Source organism: Oncorhynchus mykiss, chromosome 26 (genome assembly GCF_013265735.2).
Source record: "Oncorhynchus mykiss isolate Arlee chromosome 26, USDA_OmykA_1.1, whole genome shotgun sequence".
Classification (NCBI taxonomy): Eukaryota; Metazoa; Chordata; class Actinopteri; order Salmoniformes; family Salmonidae; genus Oncorhynchus; species Oncorhynchus mykiss.
The window spans coordinates 14,623,554-14,635,815 of NC_048590.1; the positions used below are offsets into that span (position 1 = coordinate 14,623,554).

Sequence of the window (12,262 nt, forward strand, 5' to 3'; positions counted from 1 at the left end):
AGTGTACGTATCAGTCCCCTACAGACCACAGAGATTTGTGCAGCACCAGATTGAGTGATGTGATGGATCGATGGGGAGATGGATGAAGTGAGAGCAGGGACACACAGGGCAAACCCATCACCTCCCACAAAAACACACACAACTATGCCCCATTCAATTCAGATTAACACCCTCATTCAATTCCCCCTCTAAACTTCCTTCTGTGGTTCCATACTGATCGGGCTCTGAAGGGCTGCAATGCCTGCTAATTCGTTGACTAATATGTGTGTAGAAGTAATTTAATATACTGTAATTACACTCCTAAGTCTGGACAAAACCAGAAGACACAGCAGCCCTTGATGACCAGGTTGGTTGTCCCCTCTTTCCCTCGTACTATATGGATAACCCTGAGGGAAGTTAGGGAGGGGAAGTGAAATGGGCAAGGGCGTTATTTGGCCCAAATGGATTGGGCCAAAGTGAAAGCACCAGTCCCCCCCTCTGGACCTGTAGCACTTTGCACCACGGGTGAAACTTACAGCTTGTTTTTTTCAGCACCAGCTTTTCCACATGAAGTCATCGTGATGGAGTAAGGAGAACGGAGTGAAACAGAGGACACATGAAAAGATGAGACAACAACAAAACACATGGAGAGACACAAACACTATCACACACACAAACACACACACACACACACACAAAAAGGGGAAAAAAGTGAATGCAGGGAACGAACATATGTCCTTCTAAACTGACAACTCACTCCAACGTGATAACCTTCTTGTGAAGATGGGACTCTAAAAATTCACTTCACAGATCAGAGGTCAAATCTCGTAATTTCCTCTAATAGTCATAGTCCGGTCTATTTCACATATACTGTGCATGCCCCTGTACTGTGCATGCCCCTGTACTGTGCATGCCCCTGTACTGTGCATGCCCCTGTACTGTGCATGACCCATGAATGCACTTGAGCAGCTTTGCATAATAAAAGTTGATGCTTCGTTATCTGACACACTGATCCATTTCTAACTGAACAATGTTAGACCTGTGATCACAATCAATACCACCAGGCTGACGAGGTGGGAGAGGGATGAGGGTATCAATACCCAACTGTGACAGAGCAAAACATACCCTGGACCACACATCGCACACACACACACACCAAACATTGTCCAGCAATGGAAGCAGAAATGATACCTTCTGACTTGCTTATCGAGTTTAATGACCAAGCTATCGCTCCAACCTTCCATAGTAGATATAACAGCCCAGACGCTGAATGGTTTTACTGTATATAAATGGGTCGGCTTTGACTGTGTCATTGGAGATCATACACAACATCATCTGAGCCATTTTCTACAGAGTTAGTACTGGATGCTTCAACTTGTGCAGTGAATTGAACCATTGTAGATACACTGTACTGTACACACGAATGCACACACAAAAACAGTCATGAGACTCTTTCTCCATCTCACCACACACCCTAACACATGCACGCATGCACGCATGCCTGCATGCACTCACACACACAATCACCCACTCTGAAATGTTATGTAACCGTGGCCCAGCAAAGGATGTTGCACATGATGTGGATGTGCACACTGTGATGACACTGAACTCTACTGAGGGTTAGCCCCACCCACCCCCCACACTATAATCGGACTGACATCACTCCAGCGGGCCTCAAGGCTGCTCTCATCAACTCGTTGCTAGGCAACCCCGTTCGTTCGCTGGCACACTAATCTGTGAACCTAAAAGACGGGGATAAAGTGAAGGGGAAAATGTAAGAATGCTAAAAAGGAGAAAGAGCAAATCCTTCATGTAGTGGCGTTCATCTGGGCTGATTCTGCTGTGCTGAGTGCTTAAGACGGAGAGAGACTGTTTCTTATGAACCTGTCTAAGTCAGAGAGTGGGGGGGGGGGGAGAGAAACTGAGACAAAAAGAAACAGACAGAGAGAGAAAGCTACAGAGACATAAAGAGAGATGGAAGGCCAGAGACTGAGACAGAGAGGGAATGATAATATAGGCCACCCTCTCTTTCATATCCATCTGCTCCATGTGCTCAGCTACAGGGCACCTTGCCCCTTCTGCTACCTAATCCCTCACACGCTTCCTCACTTCAAGTGTTCTATATGATCTATCTCCTTCCCTCAGTGCCATCTTTCCCTTTAACCTACACTATGTAACGAATCTGTTTTCCATAAAACAAGTTCTATGGAAAACTCGGTCAATATCATTGGTCCAACTTATTCAAATTAGCTTGAAATGGATAGAATACGCCAGTCCCATACACCTGACTCTTCCCTCACCTCCAACCTTTCCTTAGCCTTTATCTCTTCTGTGTTTGCAGATATGTGGCGAACCAGCTGTAAGCAATATAGTGGAAGGAAGCTCTGGTCAGTCCATTGGAGGGATAGGCCTAGTTAACAAACAGATCTGCAAACACTGGAGAAGTATTTATATCCTAAAATAAATAGATAATCTCACTAAAATACATTTTTTTTTTTAAAGTTAGCAAAAATAGATAAAATATTGCTACCATGGAAAGGACAATACCCGACTGTGGAAAAATCACCCTGATTAACTCTTTAGTCATATCCCAGTTTACCTATTTACTTGTGGCCTTGCCTACATCTAATGACTTGTTTTTAAAAATTATATGAGCAAAATATATTACACTTTATTTGGAACAGCATGCCAGACAAAATTAAACAGGCATATTTATATAATGAATATGAACTCGGAGGGCAGAAATGATAAAATATTAGAGCATTTGACCTTTCACTAAAGGCTTCAGTTATACAAAAGCTATACTTAAATCCAAACTGGTTCTCTAGCAGATTAGTAAGAACGGCCTTTTTCCCTTTATTCAGATTACAACCTCTCACTTTCCATTATTTGAAAAATAAATCATCTCCAAAATACCGCTCTTTTAAAAACAAGCCATAGAAAGCTGGTTGGAATTTCACTTTAATCCACCAGAAACGACAGAACAAATATTAAAACAAATATTATGGTTAAACTCAAATATACTAATTGATAAAAAAAATTTATAAAATTGAATGAAAAAAGACAACTGTATAATCTAAATTATATCATAAATAGGACTGGTGGAGTTATGTCACACATGCAGTTAGCAAAAATATATGGAAATGTCTGCTCTATCCATAATTACAACCAACTGATTGCAGCATTACCGCAAAAATGGAGGAGGCAAGTGGAAGGGGGAGAAGGTAAGGAACTTGTTTGTCGACCTTGCAATAAAGACCAAAATTGGTTAAAGAAATTTGTGACAAATAAAAAAGTATACCAGTTTAATTTAATGGTGGGTCCCCTGCGGGACGGTTGAGCTAATGTAGGCTAACGTGATTAGCATGAGGTTGTAAGTAACAAGACAATTTCCCAGAACAGGGACATATCTGATATTGGCAGAAAGCTTAAATTCTTGTAAATCCAACTGTACTGTCCAATTTACAGTAGCTATTACAGTGAAAGAATACCATGATATTGTTTGAGGAGAGTGCACAATTTTGAAAATGAAAAGTTATTAACAAATTAGGCACATTTGGGCAGTCTTGATACAACATTTTGAACAGAAATGCAATGGATCATTTTAAAACTTTGCACATACACTGCTGCCATCTAGTGGCCAAAATCTAAATTGCACCTGGGCTGGCATAATACATTATGGCCTTTCTCATGCATTTGAAAGATGGTACAAAAAAAATATTTTTTTCTTCTTGGTATTATCTTTTACCAGATCTAATGTGTTATATTCTCCTACATTGCTTTAACATTTCCACAAACGTCAAAGTGTTTCCTTTCAAATGGTACCAATAATATGCATATCCTTGCTTCTGGGCCTGAGCTACAGTATATATATATATATACATTCAAGGATTTTCTTTATTTTCACTATTTTCTACATTGCCATAAAACACTCCTTCCGAGGCCTCCAACTGCTTTTAAATGCAAGTAAAACTAAGTGCATGCTCTTCAACTGATTGCTGCCACACCCTCCCGCTCGACTAGCATCACTACTCTGGACGGTTCTGACTTAGAATATGTGGACAACTACAAATACCTAGGTGTCTGGTTAGACTGTAAACTCTCCTTCCAGGCGCACATTAAGCATCTCCAATCCAAAATTAAATCTAGAATTGGCTTCCTATTTCACAACAAAGCCTCCTTCACTCATGCTGCCAAACATGCCCTCGTAAAACTGACTACCCTACCGATTCTTGACTTCGGCGATGTCATTTACAAAATAGCCTACAACACTCTACTCAGCAAACTGGATGTAGTCTATCACAGTGCTATCTGTTTTGTCACCAAAGCCCCATATACTACCCACCACTGCTACCTGTATGCTCTCGTTGTCTGCCTCTCACTACATATTCGTCGCCAAACCCACTGGCTCCAGGTCATCTATAAGTGTATGCTTGGTAAAGTCCTACCTTATCTCAGCTCACTGGTCACCATAACAACACCCATCCGTAGCACGCGCTCCAGCAGACCAATACAATTTGATTTGATATATCACTGGTTACCCCCAAAGCCAACACTTCCTTCGGCCGCCTTTCCTTCCAGTTCTCTGCTGCCTTTGACTGGAACGAATTGCAAAAATCACTGAAGCTTGAGTATTTTATCTCCCTCTCTAACTTTAAGCATCAGCTGTCAGCGTAGCTTACCGATCACTGTACCTGTATACAGCCAATCTGTAAATAGCACACCCAACTACCTCATCCCCATATTGTTACTTATCCTCTTGCTCCATTCCACCACAGTATCTCTACTTGCACATCATCATCTGCACATCTATCACACCAGTGTTAATGCTAAATTGCAATTATTTTGCCTCCATGGCCTATTTAGAAACATACTTCCCTACTCTTCTACATTTGCACACACTGTACATATATTTTTATATTGTGTTATTGACTGTACATCTGTTTATGTGTAATTCTGTGTTGTTTTTGTTGCACTGCTTTGCTTTATCTTGGCCAGGTCGCAGTTGTAAATGAGAACTCGTTCACAACTGGCCTACCTGGTTAAATAAAGGTGAAATAAAAAATAAAATAATAAAATAATAATAGTGAAGACATCAAAACTATGAAATAACACATATGGAATCATGTAGTTACCAAGAAAGTGTTAAACAAATCAAAATATATTTTACATTTTAGATTCTTCAAAGTAGCCACCCTTTGCCTTACACACTCTTGGTATTCTCTCAACCAGCTTCATTAGGAATGCTTTTCCAACAATCTTGAAGGAGTTCCCACACATGCTGAGCACTTGTTGGCTGCTTTTCCTTCACTCCGTGGTCCAACTTATCCCAAACCATCTCAATTGGGTTGAGGTCGGGTAATTGTGGAGGCCAAGTCATCTGATGCAGCACCCCATCACTTTTCTTGGTCAAATAGCCCTTACACAGCCTGGAGGTGTGTTTTGGATCATTGTCCTGTTGAAAAACAAACGATAGTCCCACTAAGCATAAACCATATGCGATGGCGTATGCTGGTTAAGCCTGCCTTGAACTCTAAATAAATCACAGACAGTGCCACCAGCAAAGCACCCCACACCATCACACCTCCTCTATGCTTTATGGTGGGAAATACACATGTGGAGATCATCCGTTCACCTACTCTGCGTCTCACAAAGACACGGCAGTTGGAACCAAAAATCTCAAATTTGGAATCATCAGACGAAAGGAAAGATTTCCACCGGTCTAATGTCCATTGCTCGTGTTTCTTGGCCCAAGCAATATTCTTGACTGACCTTCATGTCTTAAAGTAATGATGGAGGGTCATTTCTCTTTGCTTATTTGAGCTGTTCTTGCCATAATATGGACTTGGTCTTTTACCAAATAGGGCTATCTTCTGAAAACCACACCTTGTGTCACAACACAACTGACTGGCTCAAATGCATTAAGAAGGAAAGAAATTCCACAAATTAACTTTTAACAAGGCACACCTGTCAATTGAAATGCATTCCAGGTATGAACCTTATGAAGCTAGTTGAGAGAATGCCAAGAGTGTGCAAAGCTGTCATCAAAGCAACTTTGAAGAATGTAAAATATAAAATATACATACTTGTTATTTCATAGTTTATGTTTTCACTATTATTCTACAATGTAGAAAATAGTACAAATAAAGAAAAACCCTTGAATGAGTAGGTGTGACCAAACCTTTGACTGGTACTGTATATACACCCCAAAAAATATATGGGCGAGTGGAAATTATGCAGACAATTACATTGGTAAAAGCCACAGTATATCTGCAATATTAAAGCTGATCTAAAAAAATCAAAAAATACAAACACTGGAGAAGTAACTCACTAGGCTGGTGGATCGTCCCCTCCCCCCAACCAGGTAGCTATATAGGCCACTCTCTCCCTTCTGGCTCTAACACATTCCATAGTCAAACACTGAGGACTCATTAATCTATTAGACCCAACAGTTCCCAGAAAGACCTCAAAGCTACATGGAACCCTCGTGTATTATCTGTAAAAAATAAAAACCTAACACACGCCAATATATAAATACAGCTTCTTGAATTGAAATGTATTTTAATGACATTCTCAGAGGTAACAGAAAAATATCTTGTCTCTCTCTAGGCGATTGTGCAGTCAACCTTCAAATGTTCTTGATTATGTGGATACTATTTATCAAAGTGCAGCTGCCTCTACTCTTAAACCTCTGGATGCCGTTTTTCATAGTGCCCTTCATTTTATCACAGGAGACAGTTTTATTACTTATCACTGTATTCTTTACCAAAAAGTTGTCTGGACCTCTTAAGTCACGTGGACAAGAAAATGCTCATCCATACATAGGCTGCGCTCCTAGTGGCCTGGGACTTTAACGCAGGGAAACCTAAATCCGTAATTTGAACAAGCATGTTACATATGCAACCAGAGGGAATAAACTCTAGACCACCTTTACTCCACACACAGAGACGCATACAAAGCTCTCCCTCGACCTCCATTTGGCAAATCTGACCATATCTCTATCCTCCTGATTCCTGCTTACAAACAAAAACTAAAGCCGGAAGTACCAGTGACTCGCTCAATGCGGAAGTGGTCAGATGATGCAGATGCTAAGCTACAGGACTGTTTTGCTAGCACAGACTGGAATATGTTCTGGGATTCTATTACAGAAACTATTACAGACTACAATATTACAGACTACAAAGGGAAGCACAGCCGCGAGCTGCCCAGTAACGCGAGCCTACCAGATGAGCTAAATTATTTCTATGCGCGCGTCAAGGCAAGCAACACTGAAGCATACATGAGAGCACCAGCTGTTCCGGACGACTGTGTGATCACGCTCTCCTTAGCCATTGTAAGTAAGACCTTTACACAGTTTAACATTCACAAGGTCGCAGGGCCAGAAGGATTAGCAAGATATGTACTCCGAGCATGCACTGGCAAGTGTCTTCACTGACATTTTCAACCTGTCCTTGACCGAGTCTGCAGACCAGCATAGTCACTGTGCCCAAGAACACCAAGGTAACCTGCACTCACATCTGTAGCCATGAAGTGCTTTGAAAGGCTGATCATGGCTCACATCAACTTCGTTATCCCAGAAACCCTAGACCCACTCCAATTTGCATACCACCCCAAAGGTCCACAGATGACGCAATCTCTATTGCACTCCATACTGCCCTTTCCCACCTGACAGGCCGCCCCCAGGTGGTAAAGGTAGGCAACAACACATCTGCCATGCTGATTCTCAACACGGGGGCCCCACTGTTGTGTTGTCAGCAAACTTAATGATGGTGTTGGAGTCGTACCTGGCCATGCAGTCATGAGCGAACAGGGAGTACAGGAGGGGACTGAGCACGCACCGCTGAGGGGCCCCAGTGTTGAGGATCAGCGTGGCGGATGTGCTGTTACCTACCTTTACCACCTGGGGTGGCCCATCAGGAAGTCCAGGATGCAGTTGCAGAGGGAGGTGTTTACTCCCAGGGTCCTTAGCGTAGTGATGAGCTTTGAGGGCACTATGGTGTTGAATGCTGAGCTGTAGTCAATTAATAGCATTCTCACATAGAATTTATAGCTGATTTAAGATTAAATATTTAACCCAGATACGGTCAACCATGTTACTTTAACTGGCACTTACTCTAGTAAAATTGTTTTATTGAGATGGGAACACCTATTTTATGAAGTTGAACATGTGCTCCTTATGACAGAATGTTAAAATTAGAAATACAAATTTAATAAAAAAGTTATTTCTTTTTTACCAAATTACAGTACCCAAAAGGCACTCTATTGGTGGAATGACCCAGTAGCAGGTGTCTTGGGTATCCCCTAACTCCATCATTATGGCTAACTGAGGAAATATACCAGAAAGTAGAATTACTAACGAGAGGATGGGCTAGAGCAAACTTGGTCCTGTCCATTCCCCCGCAGAACTACACAGCTGATTCAAATAATCAAAGCTTGATGATGAGTTGGTTATTTCAATCAGCTGAGTAGTAACATCGAAGACATCGAAGACCGATTTTGGAAATCCTTGGGCTAGAGTAGCACTTTAAAGAGATGACAGTAGCTAGCTAGGCTTACGTTCCCAAATGACTATCGGTTGGTCTTAGCAACACATCAGCTCATTCTCTAGCTGTAGAGGGAATAATTGATCAGCAAATGGTTATATAAAAAGAGAAGATTATGACCATCTAATATTCTTAATGCCCGCAGCTTGGCTCTTTGGAGATGGAGGGTAGGAGGTTTGTTTAAAGGTCAAAGGGGAGATGTGTCAGCGTAAGTGTTAAAGGTCAAAGGTAGATTTATGTGTTACCTAGTTCCAAAGCTGCTCCTGGCCCCTGTGGTGGGTGAGTCGAAGGAGTCCCCCGGTTTGGGCCGGTACATCTGTGATAAGATGGAGCTCAACTCGTTGATAACCGTGGCCTTGGGGTCAGACGTGGGTGGGCTCCTTAGCTCTGGGGGCTCGCCCCACAGCTTGGACGACCGATGGGTGGGAGTCCTGGGGAGATTCGGGGGGGACATGGACCCGGGTGGAGGAGGAGGGACAGGAGGGGGCGCCCCGAAGGAGTCCAGCGATTCCTCCATGAGGACGTCGTGGTAAAGTGCAGTGTTCTTGTTGATGATGGGCTTGTTTTTGGGCTTGGGGGGAACGGGGGGTCGGTCATCGAGGTAAGCCTGGCCATCAGTATAGACCATAGAAGTGTTCTCCAGGGCGCTGTTGTACCCGCCCTCCGACGACAGTATAGAGATGCTGGAAACTGTGGAAATTGTGCTGGTAGTCTCCATACGGGGGTCTCCACTGCTGCGACTGTCTACCTCCTCGATGCCTGAGTCAGTGACACCTTGCTCAAAGCCACCGTCGGGGGGCGGAGGGGGATAGGAGGGTGGGGGCACGCAATTGGACATCCCGCTTCCCCGTCGGAACTGGCCGACAGGGGACGGGGTGTGGGTGTAGTATGGGGGTGGATTTGTCCCCCTGTCCCCCATACCGTTGCGTCTCTCTTGGTCTCGTTGCTTGAGCAACTCAGCGATGGCCGTTGCCTGGTCCTCAGGGATGTCGATGCTGTTGGCGAATTCCAACGGTGGCGGCAAGGGCTCGGAGAAGACAAACTCCTCCACCTCCTCGATGTCCACTGAGGCCAGTGGGGGAGGGGGCATGCGGAAGGGCAGCTTGATTGGCTCGTCCACCGACCCCCCAGCCGTGATGCTCTTCCCCCGTGGCACAGGGGGCAGGGGCATGGAACTGTGGCTGTTGGTGGGGGGTTTTGGCTGGTTGGGGTCTCTCAGTTCACTGGGGATGCTGTTGTCCTGGGCTGGTGTATTCTCCTGCCCCCTGTCTTCCTCCTCTGGGCTGTTTTTGGTGTGCACCATCAGCAGCCCGGCAGCTTTCTGCGGTTGTGACGTGTCCACAACGTCGATCTGTATGCTCTTCCCATCCTGCTCCGCCTGCTGCCTCTCCTCCCTCACTCCATCCGACTCGTACTTCTGCTCCGTCATCTGTCTCCTCAGCCCTACCACTCTGCCTCGCCCCAGAGTTGTCGTGGAGGTAGCGAAGCTTGCCTCGGTGTTGGAGCGGAGTTTGGTATCGATGAAGAGAGGCTGATTGAGGCTAGTTTTGTGGGGGTTGGGAGGGAGGGACTGGGGGGCATCGCTCTTGGGGAGCGGTTGAGGTTGAGAAGGGGGTGGGGCTTGCGTCGCCATGGTTGTTTGTGTCTGCTCCTTAATGGCTCTTTCCCGGGCCACCAGCGCCAGGGCGAGGGGCGAGTTAGGGTCCAGGGCCTTACCTGTGACGGGGTGCAGGTAGTCCCTTCCTCCGTTGGAGCTGTAGGTCTTGGGTGGAGTGGCCGGGAGACTGACGGGGCTGTCCAAGTTGGGGTACTGGCCGGTACGCGCGGTCAGGGGCTCCCTCACCACCTGGGTGGGCTCAGGGGTGTTGAAGTCTGTCACGTTACCCCCACGGTCACCCCCTTCTTGTGACCGCAGCAGGGTGGAGGCCGGCGGGGGAGCCATTATCCTCTGCAGGTGCTCGTCATTACTGAACATCCCCTCGTCGATAGACTTGGACTGGAGTAGGCACGGGGCCTGGTCTCCCAAGTCCTCATCCCCCATGTCGGTGGAGCGGAAGCTGGGCGAGTTCCTCAGCGCCTCCAGCCTCTTCTCCCGGTCCCTCACTGCCCCTGCGATGGCAGCCGCGAAGGGGTTGTTGACAATGGGGTCTTCAGGCCTCAGTCCCCTGCCCCCTGCCCCGGGCATTAAGGGTGGGTGTTCGGGCGTGGTGGGCTCGATCTCAATACTGCTGCCCTGGCTGCTCTTTCCACTGCTACTGGTGGACGGCTCCTTGACGATGATGGTGGGGATGGGAATGGACGAGAAGGTCCTCTCAGTTGGTGTGGTCGGCATGGAAATGGCGTCTGAGGGCAGGGCACAACAGGTCTTCTCTGGGCTGTCCTCCACATTGGGCTGCTTGACCAGCATGCCCTTCCTCCTCGCCGGCTTGGCAGGCACGTACAGCGCCTTGTTGCCCACCTCTGAGTATGGGTTCTCGGGCACGGGTGCCCGTCCTCTGCTTCTACTATCGTACTGTTCTGAGCTCTGGCGGTGATAACCTCGCCTTAGCGTCCCTACATCTACTGTGCGGTTGCCAAGGATAGTGGTGTTGGAACATTTTCCAGCGGAGTTGAGGGTGAGGCCCGGTCGGTTGGTGCCTAAGCCCCGTGGCGTGGGGGAGACGGATGGAGAGTTGAAGGAGGAGGGGGGAGACGGGGGGGAGATGGCCGGGGGAGGGGGAATGTCCTCGGACGTGTCGGGCATGGAGAGGCTGCGGGTGAACTTGAGTGGGGGAGGGGTGAGGAGCGTCTTCTCCTCTTCTGTTATACCTGAGAGGGAGAAATAAAGTGAGAGAATGAGAGATGGCGAGAAAGAGAGATCTGTCAATTGTGCATGTGTGATTCTATTCCATTTCATCTTTCTTATCGAGATACATTTTTTGGAGAGTTCACTTAACTTTTTAAATTCTGTAATCAGTTTTAGAAAGTTGTCTATGAGTCAGGTGTGAGGATTGCCTTCTATGTTCCAAATATTACAAAGTATGCTCAAGCTACTGCATATACTGAAGTTACTAGCTACTGAAGCTAGCGCAGTCATAACACACAGACCTGCCTTTGGGCTACTGTTGGCTCTGAGTGGTGTGATGAATTGGATGGAACATGGATAGAATTAGTTTCTATGAAATACTATTGCTCCATCATAGACTGTGGTTTCAGCGTATGGGTAATAATACTGTCGCCTCAGAGCACAATTTGGCAAGTGGATCACTCTAATTTGTTCACATCACACTTAATGAAGCCAGTTAATCTCTGGAAACGGTAATTATGGTAAAGTGGGGCCATACATTAGACACACACCTATGGACTTCTGTCTCCTCATGGTGCCACCCTTGGCAAGTATGCCCAGGAATGCCCCCCCTCTAGGACTGCCTGGCATGGTAGGTGGTACTGCCACACCCCCCTGGCGGTCGTACATGGACTGTAAACCAGAGTTGGGTAGGGTTAGAGTATTGATCAATACCATGCTTTAGATAGAAACGTCTGCTAAATGGCATATATTATACTGTGTGGAGTAACTCACATTCATGTCAGTAGGCGTGACCAAACAGCGGCTGGAGGGGCGTGGCTTAATGGTGGCCACTTTCGTGTCCACGGCATTCTGGGAAGGTGACACCTCGTCCACTTTATCTGCAAAACAAACCCCACCCCCTATGAGTAACAGGGTAAATAGGGCGGGACTTCTTTAATCCTAAAAATGTCAC

General features: G+C 45.9%; 1 protein-coding gene across 1 annotated transcript in view; it reads right to left on the minus strand.

The window, feature by feature from the left end:
* LOC110506276 (SH3 and multiple ankyrin repeat domains protein 2-like) overlaps nucleotides 1-12,262 on the minus strand; it is a 64,920-nt gene that overhangs the window by 9,968 nt on the left and 42,690 nt on the right. Inside the window, exons 7-9 of the mRNA XM_036964121.1 lie at nucleotides 12,082-12,188; nucleotides 11,859-11,979; nucleotides 8,768-11,330 (exon numbers count right to left, since the gene is read on the minus strand). Of these exons, the coding sequence (XP_036820016.1) occupies nucleotides 8,768-11,330; nucleotides 11,859-11,979; nucleotides 12,082-12,188 (2,791 nt within the window). The remainder of the gene's footprint in view (nucleotides 1-8,767; nucleotides 11,331-11,858; nucleotides 11,980-12,081; nucleotides 12,189-12,262) is intronic.